This window comes from Oncorhynchus tshawytscha, unplaced genomic scaffold, assembly GCF_018296145.1.
Source record: "Oncorhynchus tshawytscha isolate Ot180627B unplaced genomic scaffold, Otsh_v2.0 Un_contig_8238_pilon_pilon, whole genome shotgun sequence".
Lineage (NCBI taxonomy): Eukaryota > Metazoa > Chordata > Actinopteri > Salmoniformes > Salmonidae > Oncorhynchus > Oncorhynchus tshawytscha.
The window spans coordinates 22,147-43,158 of NW_024609216.1; the positions used below are offsets into that span (position 1 = coordinate 22,147).

The window sequence follows — 21,012 nt, forward strand, 5'->3', positions numbered from 1 at the left end:
AATTTGTCTAAGATGTTGCACTTTGTGCAAATGAAACTGTTATCCATCTAATGTTGCTATGCTGAATGAAACACATGGTTTTAAAGAAGGCATGTGTAAAATAATGGTGCCTAACTGCTCATTCAGCCTCTAATCTTCAAATGAACCAAGTGAATTTTGTACAAGCAATAATTTAAACCGATCAATGAAGTGCCAAGACAAAATGTGTTTCCTACTTTAGAGCAGGGGTGTCAAACTCATTCCATGGAGGGCCTAGTGTCTGTAGGTTTTTGTTTTTTCCTTTCATTTAAGACCAAGACAACTACTGTAGGTGAGGGGAGTAATTAGTGGACTTAGTGGACTTAAAGGAAGGAGTGAAAATCCGCAAACACTCGGCCCTCCGTGTAATGAGTTTGACGCGTGCTTTAGAGTAAGGGCTGTCAAACCTGTCAGGATCTCAATTAGAGAATCAACCAGACCTGAGTAAATTTCTGCATTCCAAATCAACCCCTAGCTCCTACACCTACCACTTAGTCACTTAGGGGCATTTAAAATGATCAGATAGGGTAAAGCAATATGTTAATTGCTTCAACTTGACTTCTGATAGGCTGGATGCAATTGTGGCCATATTGCTTATCCCTATTAAATCCTTGTGTTTAGATCAAGGTGTAGGATTTAGGGGTCAATTTGGAAATAGAAATTGAATGTAGTTCAGTGGCTGACAGCTGTCCTTAATTAGCCAACGACATTAGAAGGGTCTGGAATTCCTTTAAAAGGAGCAACCAAACATCTGGCAAATATAGTAAGAGGGATATTCTGGTAGGATGTATGCCGACCATTAGTTCTGAATACTGGTGAGGTTTTGAGGGCAAAATGGCTGTGATGATTGGAATCGCTTTCAGGTATGTTTTTAAGTATTGATTTAGTTGGTTTCCCTTGTCCTTCAGGTGTTACAGGTAGCTATGTTTATAACATACATTCTTTTTCCTTAAGAGTTTCTTGGCTTTGTTGCCTGCTAATTGGAGGGATAACGTGTTCTACATCAGAAGGTGAGTTCATTTCAAAAAACAGCTACGCAGTTCCATAACCTTCAAATGCTGGCATTTTACAGTTTATATTTTGTACCTAGGTGATTGGTCTCCTGCACTGGATTCTAATGCGGCATGGCTCTATGCAGGATCACTTCGGTCTCTAGGATATGGCAATTATAAGTCTCCAAAATCTCAAATGCAAGCGCAACAGAAACATCCGGCCGCCATCCTGCAGAAGGAACTGGCCCCCATGTCCCAGCAACCTCAGCAAGTGTGGTATCCAGTTCAAATGCCCCTGCATCAGAAGCAACCAGCTGCAGAAGCTCAGCCGCAGAGGCAACCGACAACCGTGCCCCAGCAAGTGTGGCATCCAGCTCCCATGCTGCAGCAGAAGCAACCGCCTGCCGTGCCCCAGCAAGTGTGGCATCAAGCTCACATGCTGACGCATAAGCAACCGACCGCCGTGCCCCAGCAAGTGTGGCATCCAGTTCAAATGCCCCTGCAGCAGAAGCAACCGACCACCGTGCCCCAGCAAGTGTGGCATCAGTTCAAATGCCCCTGCAGCAGAAGCAACCGACCGCCGTGCCCCAGCAAGTTTGGCATCCAGCTCAAATGCCCCTGCAGCAGAAGCAACCGACCGCCGTGCCCCAGCAAGTGTGGCATCCAGCTCAAATGCCCCAGAAGCAACCGACCGCCGTGCCCCAGCAAGTGTGGCATCCTGCTCAAATGCCCCTGCAGCAGAAGCAACCGACCGCCGTGCCCCAGCAAGTGTGGCATCCATTTCAGCAAGTGTGGCATCCTGCCAATGCCCCCTGAAGCAACCGACCGCCGTGCCCCAGCAAGTGTGGCATCCTGCTCAAATGCCCCTGCAGCAGAAGCAACCGACCGCCGTGCCCCAGCAAGTGTGGCATCCAGCTCAAATGCTGCAAAAGCAACCGACCGCTGTGCCCCAGCAAGTGTGGCATCCTGCTCAAATGCCCCTGCAACCGACCGCCGTGCCCCAGCAAGTGTGGCATCCAAATCAAACTGCTGCAGAAGCAACCGACCGCTGTGCCCCAGCAAGTGTGGCATCCTGCTCAAATGCCCCTGCAGCAGAAGCAACCGACCGCCGTGCCCCAGCAAGTGTGGCATCCTTCTCAAATGCCCCTGCAGCAGAAGCAACCGACCGCTGTGCCCCAGCAAGTGTGGCATCCTTCTCAAATGCCCCTGCAGCAGAAGCAACCGACCGCCGTGCCCCAGCAAGTGTGGCATCCTTCTCAAATGCCCCTGCCAGAAGCAACCGACCGCCGTGCCCCAGCAAGTGTGGCATCCAGCTCAAAGCAACGACCGTGTGCCCCAGCAAGTGTGGCATCCCAAATCAAATGCCCCTGCAGCAGAAGCATCCTGCTCAAATGACCGCCTGTGCCCCAGCAAGTGTGGCATCAAGCTCAAATGGCCCTGCAGCAGAAGCAACCGACCGCCGTGCCCCAGCAAGTGTGGCATCCAGCTCAAATGCCCCTGCAGCAGAAGCAACCGACCGCCGTGCCCCAGCAAGTGTGGCATCCTGCTCAAATGCCCCTGCAGCAGAAGCAACTGACCGCCGTGCCCCAGCAAGTGTGGCATCCTGCTCAAATGCCCCTGCAGCAGAAGCAACCGACCGCCGTGCCCCAGCAAGTGTGGCATCCTGCTCAAATGCCCCTGCAGCAGAAGCAACCGACCGCCGTGCCCCAGCAAGTGTGGCATCCTGCTCAAATGCCCCTGCAGCAGAAGCAACCGACCGCTGTGCCCCAGCAAGTGTGGAATCCATTTCACACACTGCAGACGCAACCGACCGCTGTGCCCCAGCAAGTGTGGCATCCTGCTCAAATGCCCCTGCAGCAGAAGCAACCGACCGTGCCCCAGCAAGTGTGGCATCCTGCTCAAATGCCCCTGCAGCAGAAGCAACCGACCGCTGTGCAACCGTGCCCCAGCAAGTGTGGCATCCAGTTCAAATGCCCCTGCAGCAGAAGCAACCGACCGCCGTGCCCCAGCAAGTGTGGCATCCTGCTCAAATGCCCCTGCAGCAGAAGCAACCGACCGCCGTGCCCCAGCAAGTGTGGCATCCTGTTCAAATGCCCCTGCAGCAGAAGCAACCGACCGCCGTGCCCCAGCAAGTGTGGCATCCAGCTCAAATGCTGCAGAAGCAACCGACCGCCGTGCCCCAGCAAGTGTGGCATCCTTCTCAAATGCCCCTGCAACCGACCGCTGTACCCCAGCAAGTGTGGCATCCAAATCAAATGCTGCAAAAGCAACCGACCGCTGTGCCCCAGCAAGTGTGGAATCCATTTCACACACTGCAGACAGCAAGTGTGGCAACCGACCGCTGTGCCCCAGCAAGTGTGGCATCCTGCTCAAACCTGCGTGCAGAAGCAACCAGAAGCAACCGACCGCTGTGCCCCAGCAAGCTCAAATGCCCTCCAACCGACCGCCGTGCCCCAGCAAGTGTGGCATCCTGCTCAAATGCCCCTGCAGCAGAAGCAACCGACCGCTGTGCCCCAGCAAGTGTGGCATCCTGCTCAAATGCCCCTGCAGCAGAAGCAACCGACCGCCGTGCCCCAGCAAGTGTGGCATCTCAAATGCCCCTGCAGCAGAAGCAACCGACCGCTGTGCCCCAGCAAGTGTGGCATCCTTCTCAAATGCCCCTGCAGCAGAAGCAACCGACCGCCGTGCCCCAGCAAGTGTGGCATCCTGCTCAGTTTCCCCAGCAGAAGCAACTGGCCGCTATGCCTCTACTGCAGAAGGAACCAACCACCATAGCCCAGCAACCTCAGCAGGTGTGGCATCCAGCTCAAATGTCCACGAATCGAACAGCCACTGAACCTCAGCAGCAGAAGCAACCATCCACCACGCCCCAGCAAGCTCGGCATCCAGCTAAATTTCCCCAGCGGAAGCAACTGGCCCCCATAGCTCAGCAACCTCAGCAGGTGTGGCATCCAGCTCAAATGTCCACGAATCGAACAGCCACTGAACCTCAGCAGCAGAAGCAACCACCCACCACGTCCGAGCAAGCGTGGCATCCAGCTCAAATGCCCCTGCAGCAGAAGCAACCGGCCACTGAACCTCAACAGGAGAATCATCTGGCCGCCATTCTCCAGCAGCCTCCGCTCGTGTGGCATCCATCTCAATTTCCCCAGCAGCAGAAGGAACTGGCAGTTGAGCAGCAGAAGGAACTGGCAGTTGAGCAGCAGAAGGAACTGGTCGTCGAACCTCAGCAAGTGAGGTATCCAGCTCAAATGGCCCAGCAGCAACCCAACCCCATTCCTCAGCAATTTTGGCATGTAGCCCAAATTTCCCAGCAGCAACTGGCCCCAAATTCTCAGCAGAAGCACTACGAAAGCACTGAAGATGGTGCCTCTGGTAGTTCTCAGGCCAGCATTGTTGAACAGTCGGGTGTCATCCCAATCTCTTCCTACAGTTCCAAATCGCACTACAAGAATGGCAGAACTGGAGTCTCCCAAATCGGCTACACTCCTAGGGAGGCAATGCCTGTTGACAGTGGAAATGCTCCCAAGGACGGTTATGTTAGCATTGGTGCACCAAGCATATATCCAACACTAGTGAAGGATTCTGCAAGGTAATGGTTCACTTTAACCTGCTCTGAACTTTGCTCTCTGAATTTGAAGGCCTTTGTACTAACCATATATCTATCAACAGGAAAATATAATGGATTCATCCTCTAGAAGCTCTAATGGTGAGTATTGTTTTTGACATTGGTTACTTAACATTCTGTGTTGCTGACATTGTTTGCATTTCTTTCTGCTTTTTAGACCGGGAAGTTGCTGGTGCTCTTGCTACTCTAGTGTGATGGAATCAATAAACAATTTTACTTTAAAAATGCCTTGTCTCTTTGAAATGTTGCATGTCCATTGCTTGCAGTCCGTAGTAAAAATGACTACTGTTCAGTTAATTCTTTGGTTTTCTCATCTTTTACCTTTGCTACTGATTCAAAATAAAAGCTTGGGTCTACATAAGAGCATTTGATGGGGTGAGTTGTCAGACATTCCTCATATATTCATACTTTAGATGTAGGCATGCATTGTCTACAGTGAGACTGTCAGACAAATCCCTGATTAAGAGCTCTGGGGAAGTGTACTAAAATGTCTGAAGCATTGAAGGTCCCTAAGAACACAGTGGCTTCCATCGTTTATAAATGGAAGAGCTTTGGAACCACCAAGAATCTTCCTAGAGCTGGCCGCCGGGCCAAACTGAGCAATCTGGGGAGAAGGGCCTTGGTCAGGGAGGTGATCAAGAACCCGATTGTCACTCTGACAGAGCTCTAGAGTCCCATCTCTGCAGCACTCCACCAATCAGGGCTTTATGGTAGTGTGGAGAGGTGGAAGCCTCTCCTCAGTAAAAAGCACATCACAGCCGGCTTGGAGTTTGCCTAAAGACTCTAAAACCATAAACAAGATTCTCTGGTATGATTAAACCAATAATGAACTCTTTGGCTTGAATGGCAAGCGTCACGTCTGGAGGAAACCTGGCACCATTGAGTGGCCCAGCCATAGCTCTGACTTAAACCCGATCAAACATCTCTGGAGAGACCTGAAAAAAGCTGTCCAGCAAAGCTCCACATCACACCTGACAGAGCTCGAGAGGATCTGCAGAGAGGCATGGTAGAAACTTTCAATTCTATATCACGCAAATGAAACCTAGAGTTCAGTTTATATAGCCATGGGGGAATGGAAACAGTTGTATGCATTTGGTTGTGAAGACCTTAGATTACATGTAAAAAAATGACAAAAGGAATACTAAAGCCATCTTGCCTATGCTGCTCTGTACCATCACTCATTCATATATCCTTATGTACATATTCTTTATCCCCTTACACTGTATAAGACAGTAGTTTTGGAATTGTTAGATTACTTGTCAGAACTAGAAGCACAAGCATTTCGCTACACTCGCATTAACATCTGCTAACCATGTGTATGTGACAAATAAAATTTGATTTGATTTGATTTTGACCTGTATGCAGATGATACCGTTGTGTACTCAATTGACCCGCCCTGCTGATCAGGCTCTATGTGATTTACATTAGGCTTTCATTATTTTGCAGAACACCTTTATTGACCTTAAATTATTATTGAATTCATGGAAAACTAAGTGTATGTTTTCTAGAGTACACAAAAATGATTCTAATGATTGAAGTGTACGTACCTGGTACGGTGTATCAGTATATACGTTAAGTTGTCTTTTTGAAAAACAAATTGATGAATTCATTAAGATGCTGAAAATAAAAGGGGCTTCTTCTATAGAAATAGGTCTGGCCTCTCGCTTAAAATAGTACAAACCAGATAATTCAATCAATGTTCTTACTGGTCCTAGACTATTGCAAAATCATCTATATGAATGCAGCTGCCACTTCATTAAAGCCTAGAGCACTTTGTTTTATTATGGGTACAGGTTCAGTACACATCCCTGCATTCTCTATCATAAAGTAGGCTGACCCTCTGAGGTCACGTAGGTCAATTCGTTGCTCTCTTTGCCTTTATAAAGCTCTTTTACACACTGTAAACTCCCTCTGTAGCTAACATCTACAATAACCATTAGATGTACGAGTCAGGGTTATCATACACATTCTCATGGATTGCTAACTCCTTTGGTCTGTACAGAGTTCAGTAAATCAGCTCTTTGCCCCTTACTTGTGGAATAATCTCCAAGCTTCTCTAAACATGGATGTTTTGGTGTCTCTAGTTTAATTCAGACTGCTGAATGAGGCCTGTTACAACTTACTTACAAAACCTTTAAAGGCGTTCGTGAAACCATTCAGTCATGGATGTATGTAAACATATTTAATACATATTGCTTGTTACAGAAGACTACTGTTGTACATTGAATAGCCATTCATCACTGTTACACCTTCTTGATGTGATCGTTCTCTATGTCTGGACATGTTTATAATCCACATCGTGTGAATAGGTGTTCCCAAGATTTTATGAATCAAATCAAATCAAATGTATTTATATAGCCCTTTGTACATCAGCTGATATCTCAAAGTGCTGTACAGAAACCCAGCCTAAAACCCCAAACAGCAAGCAATGCAGGTGTAGAAGCACGGTGGCTAGGAAAAACTCCCTAGAAAGGCCAAAACCTAGGAAGAAACCTAGAGAGGAACCAGGCTATGTGGGGTGGCCAGTCCTCTTCTGGCTTCGCCGGGTGGAGATTATAACAGAACATGCCCAATATGTTCAAATGTTCATAAATGACCAGCATGGTCCAATAATAAGGCAGAACAGTTGAAACTGGAGCAGCACCACGGCCAGGTGGACTGGGGACAGCAAGGAGTCATCATGTCAGGTAGTCCTGAGGCATGGTCCTAGGGCTCAGGTCCTCCGAGAGAGAAAGAAAGAGAGAAAGAGAGAATTAGAGAGAGTGCACTTAAATTCACACAGGACACCGAATAGGATAGGAGAAGTACTCCAGATATAACAAACTGACCCTAGCCCCCCGACACAAACTACTGCAGCATAAATACTGGAGGCTGAGACAGGAGGGGTCAGGAGACACTGTGGCCCCATCCGAGGACTCCCCCCGTACAGGGCCAAACAAGAAGGATATAACCCCACCCACTTTGCCAAAGCACAGCCCCCACACCACTAGAGGGATATCTCAGGCAGATATCTCAGGCAGAGACAGCAAGGGCGGTTCGTTGCTCCAGAGCCTTTCCGTTCACCTTCCCACTCCTGGGCCAGACTACATTCAATCATATGACCCACTGAAGAGATGAGTCTTCAGTAAAGACTTAAAGGTTGAGACCGAGTTTGCGTCTCTGACATGGGTAGGCAGACCGTTCCATAAAAATGGAGCTCTATAGGAGAAAGCCCTGCCTCCAGCTGTTTGCATAGAAATTCTAGGGACAATTAGGAGGCCTGCGTCTTGTGACCGTAGCGTACGTGTAGGTATGTACGGCAGGACCAAATCAGAGAGATAGGTAGGAGCAAGCCCATGTAATGCTTTTTAGGTTAGCAGTAAAACCTTGAAATCAACCCTTGCTTTGACAGGAAGCCAGTGTCGGGAGGCTAGCACTGGAGTAATATGATCAAATCTGTTGGTTCTAGTCAGGATTCTAGCAGCCGTGTTTAGCACTAACTGAAGTTTATTTAATGCTTTATCCGGGTATCCGGAGAGTAGAGCATTGCAGTAGTCTAACCATGACAAAAGCATGGATACATTTTTCTGCATCATTTTTGGACAGAAAGTTTCTGATTTTTGCAATGTTACGTAGATGGAAAAAAGCTGTCCTTGAAATGGTCTTGATATGTTCTTCAAAAGAGAGATCAGGGTCCAGAGTAACGCCGAGGTCCTTCACAGTTTTATTTGAGACGACTGTACAACCATTAAGATTAATTGTCAGATTCAAATGAAGATCTCTTTGTTTCTTGGGACCTAGAACAAGCATGTCTGTTTTGTCTGAGTTTAAAAGTAGAACGTTGCAGCCATCCACTTCCTTATGTCTGAAACAACGACGAGACGGCCTACAGGGAGGAGGTGAGGGCCCTCGGAGTGTGGTGTCAGGAAAATAACCTCACACTCAACGTCAACAAAACTAAGGAGATGATTGTGGACTTCAGGAAACAGCAGAGGGAACACCCCCATCCACATCGATGGAACAGTAGTGGAGAGGGTAGCAAGTTTTAAGTTCCTCGGCATACACATCACAGACAAACTGAATTGGTCCACTCACACAGACAGCATCGTGAGGAAGGCGCAGCAGCGCCTCTTCAACCTCAGGAGGCTGAAGAAATTCGGCTTGTCACCAAAAGCACTCACAAACTTCTACAGATGCACAATCGAGAGCATCCTGGCGGGCTGTATCACCGCCTGGTATGGCAACTGCACCGCCCTCAACCGTAAGGCTCTCCAGAGGGTAGTGAGGTCTGCACAACGCATCACCGGGGGCAAACTACCTGCCCTCCAGGACACCTACACCACCCGATGCTACAGGAAGGCCATAAAGATCATCAAGGACATCAACCACCCGAGCCACTGCCTGTTCACCCCGCTGTCATCCAGAAGGCGAGGTCAGTACAGGTGCATCAAAGCTGGGACCCAGAGACTGAAAAACAGCTTCTATCTCAAGGCCATCAGACTGTTAAACAGCCACCACTAACATTGAGTGGCTACTGCCAACACACTGTCAATGACACTGACTCTACTCCAGCCACTTTAATCATGGGAATTGATGGGAAATGATGTAAATATATCACTAGCCACTTTAAACAATGCTACCTTATATAATGTTACTTACCCTACATTGTTCATCTCATATGCATACGTTGATACTGTACTCTATATCATCGACTGCATCCTTATGTAATACATGTATCACTAGCCACTTTAACTATGCCACTTGGTTTACATACTGTATATACTGTACTCGATACCATCTACTGTATCTTGCCTATGCTGCTCTGTACCATCACTCATTCATATATCCTTATGTACATATTCTTTATCCCCTTACACTGTGTATAAGACAGTAGTTTTTTTGGAATTGTTAGTTAGATTACTTGTTCGTTATTACTGCATTGTCGGAACTAGAAGCACAAGCATTTCGCTACACTCGCATTAACATCTGCTAACCATGTGTATGTGACAAATAAAATTTGATTTGATTTGATTTGATTTCTAGCGAGGGCAATTTTGGGGCTTCACCATGTTTCATTGAAATGTACAGCTGTGTGTCATCCGCATAGCAGTGAAAGTTAATGACTTAAGGATAGGGGGCGGTATTTCCCCTTTGGATGAATTGCGTGCCCATAGTAAACTGCATAAAAATCTGTCCTAAATTGCTAATATATGCATATTATTATTATTATTGGATAGAAAACACTGAAGCTTCTAAAACCGTTTGAATTATGTCTGTGAGTATAACAGAACTCACAGGGCGGGCAATCTTCCAAACTAGTTTTGGAATCCTGAAAGTTGGGGCAACTTTGACGTCATCGCCCCCTCCCTTCCCAACCAGTTATGGATCTGGAAACACTTCCTTTGTCTTCCACTAGATGTCCTCATTCAGTAGAGTGTTTAATGGTGCATATGCTGTGAACTTTGACCCAATGGGGTGAAAAACTGTCGTAAGGATTTTCATGTGCGTGAAGGCACGCTTTGGACAGAGAGCTTCCTTTGTTCCAGTCAGCCCCAGATGAACTAGGATTGTCCGGTTGGAATGCCATTCGTTTTGTACGTTTATAACATCCTGAAGCTTGATTCTGCACTTAGTTTGACCAGTTCCGTCGACCTGTAATATGTAATTTGGAAGTTCTGATGCGCAATTATTCTGGACCAGAAGTCATTTTTTGGGCATTTGAGCTGAAAGTGGTAGCATATGCTATTACATGGACACTAGAATTGAACATTATGAAACAAAACGATGTATTGGGTAAGTATAACTCCTTCCACTACATTCTGATCGAAAACCATCAAAGGTAAGGGAATATTTCTGTTGTAATTTTGTATTTCTGTTGACTCCAACATAGCGGAGAAATATTGTTACGTCTGAGCGCCGTCTCAGATTATTGCATAGTAAACTAATTCCGTAACGTATAAAAAAATGTGACACAACGGTTGCATTAAGAACAAGAGTTTTTTTCTAACTATATGTAAAACATGTATCTTTAGTCAAAGTTTATGATGAGTATTTCTGTTATCTGGCGTTATCTGGCGTAGCTTTCTATAATTTCTCCGGACATTTTGGAGAATTTTCTGAACATGGTGTCAATGTAAACCGAGATTTATGGATATAAAATGCATATTATCGAACAAAACATAAATGTACTGTGTAACATGTCATATTACTGTCATCTGATGAAGATTTTCAAAAGGTTAGTGAATGATTTTTCTTTTAATCCTGCTTTTGTCATTGTATCTTTTGTTGGACAAAATGGCTACGTTTTTTCTTTGTTTTGGTGGTGGTCTAACATAAATATATGTTCTGTTTTCGCCGTAAAACATTTTAAAAATCTGACACGCTGGGTAGATGAACAAGGTGTTTATCTTTCATTTGAGGTATTGGACTTGTTAATGTGTGGAGGTTAAATATTTCTAAGAATATTTTTGCATTCCCTGCGCTACCGTTTGAGTTGAACGGGGGGGTGTAGTTCCCGCTTGGGAACCATTAGGCACAACATTATGTTTTCGAATGACATCCCCAAGAGGTAAAATATATAGCGAAAACAATAGTGGTCCTAAAACGGAACCTTGAGGAACACCGAAATGTACAGTTGATTTGTCAGAGGACAAACCATTCACAGAGACCATTCACAGGCCAGAACTTGTCCAATCTCTCCAAAAGAATGTGGTGATCGATGATATCAAAAGCAGCACTGAGGTCTAGGAGCACGAGGACAGATGCAGAGCCTCGGTCTGATGCCATTAAAAAGTCATTTACCACCTTCACAAGTGCAGTCTCAGTGCTATGATGGGGTCTAAAACCAGACTGAAGTATTTCGTATACATTGTTTGTCTTCAGGAAGGCAGTGAGTTGCTGCGCAACAGCCCTTTCTAAACTTTTTGAGAGGAATGGAAGATTCGATATAGGCCGATAGTTTTTTATATTTTATGGGTCAAGGTTTGGCTTTTTCAAGAGAGGTTTTATTACTGCCACTTTTAGTTTGGTACACATCCGGTGGATAGAGAGCCATTTATTATGTTCAACATAGGAGGGTCAAGCACAGGAAGCAGCTCTTTCAGTAGTTTAGTTGGAATAGGGTCCAGTATGCAGCTTGAAGGTTTCGAGGCTATGATTATTTTCATCATTGTGTCAAGAGATATAGTACGAAAACACTTGAGCATCTCTCTTGATCCTAGGTCCTGGCAGTGTTGTGCAGACTCAGGACAACTGAGCTTTGAAGGAATACGCAGATTTAAGAGGAGTCCGTAATTTTCTTTCTAATAATCATGATCTTTTCCTCAAAGAAGTTCATGAATTTATCAGTGCTAAAGTGAAAGCCATCCTCTCTTGGGGAATGCTGCTTTTTAGTTAGCTTTGCGACAGTATCAAAAAGGAATTTCGGATTGTTCTTATTTTCCTCAATTAAGTTAGAAAAATAGGATGATCGAGCAGCAGTAAGGGCTCTTCGGTACTGCACGGTACTGTCTTTCCAAGCTAGTCGGAAGAGTTCCAGTTTGGTGTGGCGCCATTTCCGTTCCAATTTTCTGGAAGCTTGCTTCAGAGCTCGGGTATTTTCTGTGTACCAGGGAGCTAGTTTCTTATGAGAAATGTTTTTAGTTTTTAGGGGTGCAACTGCATCTAGGGTATTGCGCAAGGTTAAATTGAGTTCCTCAGTTAGGTGGTTAACTGATTTTTGTCCTCTGGCGTCCTTGGGTAGACAGAGGGAATCTGGAAGGACATCAAGGAATCTTTGTGTTGTCTGTGAATTTATAGCACGACTTTTGATGCTCCTTGGTTGGGGTCTGAGCAGATTATTTGTTGCAATTGCAAACGTAATAAAATGGTGGTCCGATAGTCCAGGATTATGAGGAAAAACATTAAGATCCACAACATTTATTCCATGGGACAAAACTAGGTCCAGAGTATGACTGTGACAGTGAGTGGGTCCAGAGACATGTTGGACAAAACCCACTGAGTCGATGATGGCTCCGAAAGCCTTTTCGAGTGGGTCTGTGGACTTTTCCATGTGAATATTAAAGTCACCAAAGATTAGAATATTATCTGCTATGACTACAAGGTCCGATAGGAATTCAGGGAACTCAATGAGAAACACTATATATGGCCCAGGAGGCCTGTAAACAGTAGCTATAAAAAGTGATTGAGTAGGCTGCATAGATTTCATGACTAGAAGCTCAAAAGACGAAAACATCATTTTTTTTGTAAATTGAAATTTGCAATCGGAAATGTTAGCAACACCTCCGCCTTTGCGGGATGCACGGGGGATATGGTCACAAGTGTAGCCAGGAGGTGAGGCCTCATTTAACACAGTAAATTCATCAGGCTTAAGCCATGTTTCAGTCAGGCCAATCACATCAAGATTATGATCAGTGATTAGTTCATTGACTAGAATTGCCTTTGAAATAAGGGATCTAACATTAAGTAGCCCTATTTTGAGATGTGAGGTATCATGATCTCTTTCAATAATGACAGGAATGGAGGAGGTCTTTATCCTAGTGAGATTGCTAAGGCGAACAACGCCATGTTTAGTTTTGCCCAACCTAGGTCGAGGCACAGACACGGTCTCAATGGTGATAGCTGAGCTGACTACACTGACTGTGCTCGTGGCAGACTCCACTATGCTGGCAGGCTGGCTAACAGCCTGCTGCCTGGCCTGCACCCTATTTCATTGTGGAGCTAGAGGAGTTAGAGCCCTGTCTATGTTGGTAGATAAGATGAGAGCACCCCTCCAGCTAGGATGGAGTCCGTCACTCCTCAGCAGGTCAGGCTTGGTCCTGTTTGTGGGTGAGTCCCAGAAAGAGGACCAATTATCTACAAATTCTATCTTTTGGGAGGGGCAGAGAAAAGTTTTCAACCAGCGATTGAGTTGTGAGACTCTGCTGTAGAGCTCATCACTCCCCCTAACTGGGAGGGGGCCAGAGACAATTACTTGATGCCGACACATCTTTCTAGCTGATTTACACACCGAAGCTATGTTGCGCTTGGTGATCTCTGACTGTTTCATCCTAACACCACGTTGGTGCCGACATGGATAACAATATCTCTATACTTTCTACACTCTCCAGTTTTAGCTTTAGCCAGCACCATCTTCAGATTAGCCTTAACGTCGGTAGCCCTGCCCCCTGGTAAACAGTGAATGATCGCTGGATGATTCGTTTTAAGTCAAATACTGCGGGTAAAGGAGTCGCCAATGACTAGAGTTTTCAATTTGTCAGAGCTAATGGTGGGAAGCTTCGGAGTCTCAGACCCCGTAACGAGAGGAGTAGAGACACGAGAAGGCTCGGCCTCTGACTCCGACTTGCTGCTTAATGGGGAAAACCGGTTGAAAGTTTCTGTCGCTGAATGAGCGACACCGGTTGAGCATTCCTACAGCATTTCCTTCCAGAAACCGTGAGAAAGTTGTCCGGCTGCGAGGACTGTGTTCATCCTTTCCTACACTGAAATTACCCTTGCCTAACGATTGCGCCTGAAGCTATCCTCGCCGTAAGGCGATCGTTCTCCTGTATATTATGAGTACAGCGACTGCAATTAGAAGGCATCATGTTAATGTTACTACTTAGCTTCGGCTGTTGGAGGTCCTGACGAACCATGTCCAGATAAAGCTTCCGGAGTGAAAAAAGTTGAGGGAAAAAACAAAAAAATAAACGATAATTAAAAAGTAAAAAGCGTAAAGTTGTCAGGTAGCAAAATAGGTTGGCAACAAAACGCACAGCAACACATAAACAAGTCTGCAAGTTGTGACTGGAAATGACCCCCCTAAACCTGAATCTGAAATGACCTTTATGATCTTTCTTACCAGCATGTTTGGCAGCTCAAATGCCCCTGCAGCAGAAGCCACCGACCGCTGTGCCCCAGCAAGTGTGGCATCCTAATCAAATGCTGCAAAAGCAACCGACCGCCGTGCCCAAGCAAGTGTGGCATCCTGCTCAAATGCCCCTGCAGCAGAAGCAACCGACCGCCGTGCCCCAGCAAGTGTGGCATGCTGCTGTAATGCCCCTGCAGCAGAAGCAACCGACCGCCGTGCCCCAGCTAGTGTGGCATCCTGCTCAAATGCCCCTGCAGCAGAAGCAACTGACCGCTGTGCCCCAGCAAGTGTGGCATCCTAATCAAATGCTGCGAAAGCAACCGCCGCCGTGCCCAAGCAAGTGTGGCATCCTGCTCAAATGCCCCTGCAGCAGAAGCAACCGATGCCGCAACCATGCCGTGCCCCAGCAAGTGTGGCATGCTGCTGTAATGCCCCTGCAGCAGAAGCAACCGACCGCCGTGCCCCAGCTAGTGCGGCATCCAGCTCAAATGCCGCAAAAGCAACTGACCACTGTGCTCCAGCAAGTGTGGCATCCAGCTCAAATGCCCCAGAAGCAACCGACTGCCATGCCCCAGCAAGTGTGGCATCCTGCTCCAATGCCCCTGCAGCAGAAGCAACCGACCGCCGTGCCCCTGCAAGTGTGGCATCCAGCTCAAATGCAGCAAAAGCAACCGACCACTGTGCCCCAGCAAGTGTGGCATCCAGCTCAAATGCCCCAGAAGAATCCATTTCACACACTGCAGAAGCAACCGCCCGCCGTGCCCCAGCAAGTGTGGCATCTTTCTCAAATGCCCCTGCATCAGAAGCAACCTGCCCCTGAAGCTCAGCAGAAGGAACTGACCGCCATGCCACAGCAAGTTTGGCATCCAGCTCAATTTCCCCAGCAGAAGCAACTGGCCCCCATAGCTCAGCAACCTCAGCAGGTCTGGCATCCAGCTCAAATGTCCAAGAATCGAACAGCCACTGAACCTCAGCAGCAGAAGCAACCACCCACCACGTCCGAGCAAGCGTGGCATCCAGCTCAAATGCCCCTGCAGCAGAAGCAACCGGCCACTGAACCTCAACAGAAGGAACTGACCGCCATGCCCCAGCAAATGTGGTATCGAGCTAAAATGCTCCATCAGGAGAATCATCTGCCGCCAGTGGCATCCATCTCAATTTCCCCAGCAGCAGAAGGAACTGGCAGTCGAGCAGCAGAAGGAACTGGCAGTTGAGCAGCAGAAGGAACTGGTCGTCGAACCTCAGCAAGTGAGGTATCCAGCTCAAATGGCCCAGCAGCAACCCAACCCCATTCCTCAGCAATTTTGGCATGTAGCCCAAATTTCCCAGCAGCAACCGGCCCCAAATTCTCAGCAGAAGCACTACGAAAGCACTGAAGATGATGCCTCTGGTAGTTCTCAAGCCAGTATTGTTGAACAGTCGGGTGTCATCCCAATCTCTTCCTACAGTTCCAAATCGCACTACAAGAATGGCAGAACTGGAGTCTCCCAAATCGGCTACACTCCTACGGAGGCAATGCCTGTTGACAGTGGAAATGCTCCCAAGGACGGTTATGTTAGCATTGGTGCACCAAGCATATATTCAACACTAGTGAAGGATTCTGCAAGGTAATGGTTCACTTTAACCTGCTCTGAACTTTGCTCTCTGAATTTGAAGGCCTTTGTACTTACCATATATCTATCAACAGGAAAATATAATGGATTCATATCCATTATAAGGAGAGGTTACAGTCTCACCAGACACCCATGTATTTGTAGTTGTCCACGTATTCTAAGTCATAGCCGTCCAGAGTAGTGATGCTGGACCGGCAAGCAGGTGCGGGCAGTGATCGACTGAATAGTATGCATTTAGTTTAACTTGCGTTTAAGAGCAGTTGGAGGCCACGGAAGGAGAGTTGTATGGCATTGAAGCTCATCTGGAGGTTAGTTAACAGTGTCCAAGGAGGGGCCAGAAGTATACAGAATGGTGTCGTCTGTGTAGACGTGGATCAGACAATCACCAGCAGCAAGAGCAACATCATTGATGTATACAGAGAAAAGAGTCGGCCTGAGAATTGAACCCTGTTGGCACACCCATAGAAACTGTCAAAGGTCCGGACAATAGGCCCTCCGATTTGGCACACTGAACTCTGTCTGCAAAGTAATTGGTGAACCAGGCAAGGCAGTCATTTGAGAAACCAAGGCTGTCTAGTCTGCCAATAAGAATGTTGTGATTGACAGAGTCGAAAGCCTTGGCCAGGTCGAGGAATACGGCTGCACAGTAATGTCTCTTATCGATGGCGGTTATGATGTCATTTAGAGCCTTGAGCGTGGCTGAGGTGCACCCATGACCAGCTCTGAAACCAGATTGCATAGCGGAGAAGGTACAGTGGGATTCGAAATGGTCAGTAATCTGTTTGTTAACTTGGCTTTCGAAGACCTTAGAAAGACAGGGTAGGATAGATATAGGTCTGTAGCAGTTTGGGTCTAGAGTGTCACCCCCTTTGAAGAGGGGGATGACCGTGGCAGCTTTCCAAACTTTGGGAATCCCAGACGATACGAAAGAGAGGTTGGACAGGCTAGTAATACGGGTTGCAACAATTTCGGCATACATTTTTAGAAAGAGGGGGTCCAGATTGTCTAGCCCGGCTGGTCCAGATATTGCAGCTCTTTTAGAACATCAGCTATCTGGATTTGGGTAAAGGAGAAATGGTGGGGGCTTTGGCGGGGTGCTGTGGAGGATGCCGGGCAGTTGACCAGGGTAAGGGTAGCCATTATAGTGGATTTATCAGTGGTGACAGTGTTTCCTAGCCTCAGAGCAGTGGGCAGCTGGGAGGAGGTGCTCTTATTCTCCATGGACTTTACAGTGTCCCAGAACTTTTTTGAGTTAGTACTACAGGATGCAAATAACTGTTTGAAAAAGCTTGCCTTAGCTTTTCTAACTGCCTGTGTATATTTGTTCGTAACTTCCCTGAAAAGTTACATATCACGAGGGCTATTCGATGCTAATGCAGAACGCCACAGGATTTCTTTTGTGCTGGTCAAGGGCAGACAGGTCTGGAGTGAACCAAGGACTATATCTATTCCTAGTTCTACATTTTTTAAGAGGGGCATGCTTATTTAAGATGGTGAGGAAGGCACTTTAAAGAATAGCCAGGCATCATCTACTGACGGGATGACGTTAATGTCCTTCCAGGTTACCCCGGCCAGGTCGATTAGAAAGGCCTGCTTGCAGAAGTGTTTCAGGGAGCGTTTGACAGTGATGAGGGGTTGTCGTTCTGTCTCAGACCCATTACGGATGCAGGCAATGAGGCAGTGATCTCTGAGATCTTGATTGAAAACAGCAGAGGTGTATTTGGAGGGCGAGTTAGTTAGGATGACATCTATGAGGGTGCCCGTGTTCACTGATTTGGGGTTGTACCTGGTTGGTTCATTGATAATTTGTGTGAGATTGAGGTCAACAAGCTTAGATTGTAGGATGGCCGGGGTGTTAAACCTCTAGTGACTCCCCATCCCGCATGAGGGAGCGTAATCATCGACTGACACTAATTAGCATAACGCAACGGACATAAATATTCCTAGAAAATATTCCTATTCATAAAAATCACAAGTGAAATATATTGAGACACAGCTTAGCCTTTTGTTAATCACCCTGTCATCTCGGATTTTCAAAATATGCTTTACAGCCAAAGCTAGACAAGCATTTGTGTAAGTTTATCGATAGCCTAGCATAGCATTTTGTCCAGCTAGCAGCATGTAACTTGATCACGGAAATCAGAAAAGCAATCAAATTAAATAGTTTACCTTTGATGAGCTTCGGATGTTTTCACTCACGAGACTCCCAGTTAGATAGCCAATGTTCCTTTTTTCCAAAGAGATTATTTTTGTAGGCGAAATAGCTCTGTTTGTTCTTCACGGTTGGCTGAGAAATCGCCCGGAAATTGCAGTCACGAAAACGCCGAAAAATATACAAATTTTGCTCCATAATATCGACAGAAACATGGCAAACGTTGTTTATAATCAATCCTCAAGGTGTTTTTCAAATATCTATTCGATAATATATCCACCGGGACAATTCGTTTTTCAGTAGGACCGGTTGGAATAATGGCTACCTCTGTATTTTACTTGAGAATCTCTATGGGAGCATCAGGTGACCACTTGCGCAATGTAGCCGCTTACGGGTATTCTTCAACATAAATGCGTAAAACTACGTCACAATGCTGTAGACCCCTTGGGGAATACGGAGAAAATGTAATCTGGTTGATAGCCCATTCACTGCTCAATAGGGACGCATTGGAACGCAGCGCTTTCAAAACGTGAGGCACTTCCGGATTGGATTTTTCTCAGGCTTTCGCCTGCAACATCAATTCTGTTATAGTCACAGACAATATTTTTATAGTATTTTTATATAATATAGTAGCACAAACTCTGAAGATAGATGTGGGGCAATCAATTCACATATGGTATCGAGGGCACAGCTGGGGGCAGAGGGAGGTCTATAGCAAGCGGTAGCAGTGAGAGACTTGTTTCTGTAAAGGTGCATTTTTAGAAGTAGAAGCTCAAATTGTTTGGGTACAGACTGAGATAGTAATACAGAACTCTGCAGGCTATCTTTGCAGTAGATTGCAACACCGCCCCCTTTGGCAGTTCTATGCTGGCGGAAAACGTTATAGTTAGCGATGTAGATTTCAGGGTTTTTAGTGGTTTTCCTAAACCAGGATTCAGACACGGCTAAGACATCTGGGTTGGCAGAGTGTGCTAAAGCAGTGAGTAAAACAAACTTAGGGAGTAGGCTTCTAATGTTAACATGCATGAAACCAAGGCTTTTACGTTTACAGAAGTCAACAAATGAGAGCACCTGGGGGGTGGGAGTGGAGCTAGGCACTGCAGGACCTGGATTAACCTCCACATCACCAGAGGAACAGAGGGGATGTAGGATAAGGGTACGGCTAAAGGCTATACGAACTGGCCGTCTAGCACGTTCGGAACAGAGAGTAAAAGGAGCAGGTTTCTCGGCACGATAACATAGATTCAAGGCATAGTGTACAGACAAAGGTAAGGTAGGCGGTGAGTACATTGGAGGTAAACCTAGGCATTGAGTAATGATGAGAGAGATATAGTCTCTAGAGATGTTTAAACCAGGTGATGTCATCGCAGGTGGAACAACATGGTTGGTTAAGGCATGGTTGGTTAAGGCATATTGAGCAGGGCTAGAGGATCTACAGTGAAATAAGACTGTAATCACCAACCAGGTCAGTAATGGACGAGGCATATTGATATTAGAGTGAGGCATGCGTAGCCAAGTGAACATATGGGTCCAGTGAGTGGTTGGGCTTGCTGGGGACACGGCGATTCAGACAGATTAGCAGGCCGATGCTAACAAGCTAACAGTTAGCAGGCCGGGGTCGGCAAGTTAGCTGTTAGTAGACCGGGGTAAGCTAGCAGTTAGCAGGCCGGGTTAGCCGGGGCTAGCAGTTAGCAGACCGGGTTAGCAAGCAAGCAGTTAGCAGGGGCTAACTCTTGCCTCTTCGTGCTGTGACGTCGATAGACCAGTCGTGGACTTAGTAGGGTTCCAAGTAGCTCTAGGTAGCTAGCAGGCCTAGCTGGTTAGCATAATGGGCCTTCAGCGGGCGTCGCGCTTGAGGGACCTGTTGGAGTCCTCGGGCAGATTATGTCGGTATTCCAGTTGTAGGGGACCTACGGGGTTCCATGCCCCGTACCGGCTGTAGAAGGGGTCCGGATATTGTAGCTCAGGAGTATGCTTCGGTGGTAGCACAGTAGCCCTGGCCGGGTTAGCTTCAAGCTAATTGGTGCTTGCTCTGGGATGGAAACGCTAGCCAGGAGTAGTCATCTGGGATTGTGGTTAGCTAGTTGTGAAGATCCAGATGAAAATGTTCAGTTTGCGGTAGGAATCCGGGGATAAAATAAGAGGTCCGTTATGCTCTGGTTAGAGTCACGTTGTTCGAACGGGCGAGAGCTTTCCGAGCTGAAGGTTAGCTGATGACCGCTGGCAATGGTTTGCTGACTGATAGATGGTAGTTAGCTGGCTAGCTTCAGTTGAGGGATTCCAGATCCAAAGTAAATATAAATACTTTAGAAAAAAAAGCAGATCCACGCCACATTGGGTGAGGCGGGATGCAGGAGAGTATTTAGATGTTGAGGTTTTGCAAAATATTTTAAAAGATATGCGAAGAAAAATATGTAAAACGATATATACATGGGACACGACAGGACAAAGACGTCTGACTGCTACGCCATGTTGGATTGAAGTCCAGAGATGAGTCCAGAGAGACAGAGGATGAGAACCAGAAAAACCACTATGATTCCTACAGCTGCATTCAGAACTGAGGTATGTTTCCTTAAAAGATCAAATGGACGATATGAGTACATGGCATGTCTTATAATGTAAAAACGAACATAATTCAGAATATCAACACAATACATGTTACTACTTGGAGATCTTATACTACTTGTCAAGGGATCCAAGCCAACACATAATTATGAACCAAAGTGTAATCAGTCAAAACACAATGATTAAGATTAGCTTGAAACTTGTAGTTTTGTATAGAA

At 46.5% G+C, this 21,012-nt stretch overlaps 1 protein-coding gene across 36 annotated transcripts; it reads left to right on the top strand.

Annotated features, from left to right (window-relative positions):
* Window positions 1–1,557: 1,557 nt before the first annotated feature.
* Window positions 1,558–20,725, top strand: LOC121844440 (putative mediator of RNA polymerase II transcription subunit 26). Of its 36 annotated transcripts, none has more exons than XM_042314519.1 (9): window positions 1,826–1,984; window positions 2,091–2,132; window positions 2,424–2,561; window positions 2,981–3,022; window positions 3,248–3,301; window positions 3,647–3,820; window positions 3,971–4,225; window positions 15,647–16,071; window positions 20,674–20,725. In XM_042314519.1, the coding sequence occupies exons 1-9, from the start codon at window positions 1,871–1,873 to the stop codon at window positions 20,708–20,710; spliced, it is 1,281 nt and encodes a 426-aa protein (XP_042170453.1). In that variant the 5' UTR covers window positions 1,826–1,870; the 3' UTR covers window positions 20,711–20,725. The 36 variants fall into 36 exon arrangements, with proteins under 36 accessions (XP_042170444.1, XP_042170436.1, XP_042170437.1 ...); XM_042314520.1 differs by having other exon boundaries at window positions 3,647–3,802; window positions 3,953–4,225; XM_042314516.1 differs by lacking the exons at window positions 15,647–16,071; window positions 20,674–20,725 and adding exons at window positions 4,683–4,719; window positions 4,796–4,863 and having other exon boundaries at window positions 1,827–1,984; window positions 3,647–4,171; window positions 4,220–4,602.
* Window positions 20,726–21,012: the final 287 nt, after the last annotated feature.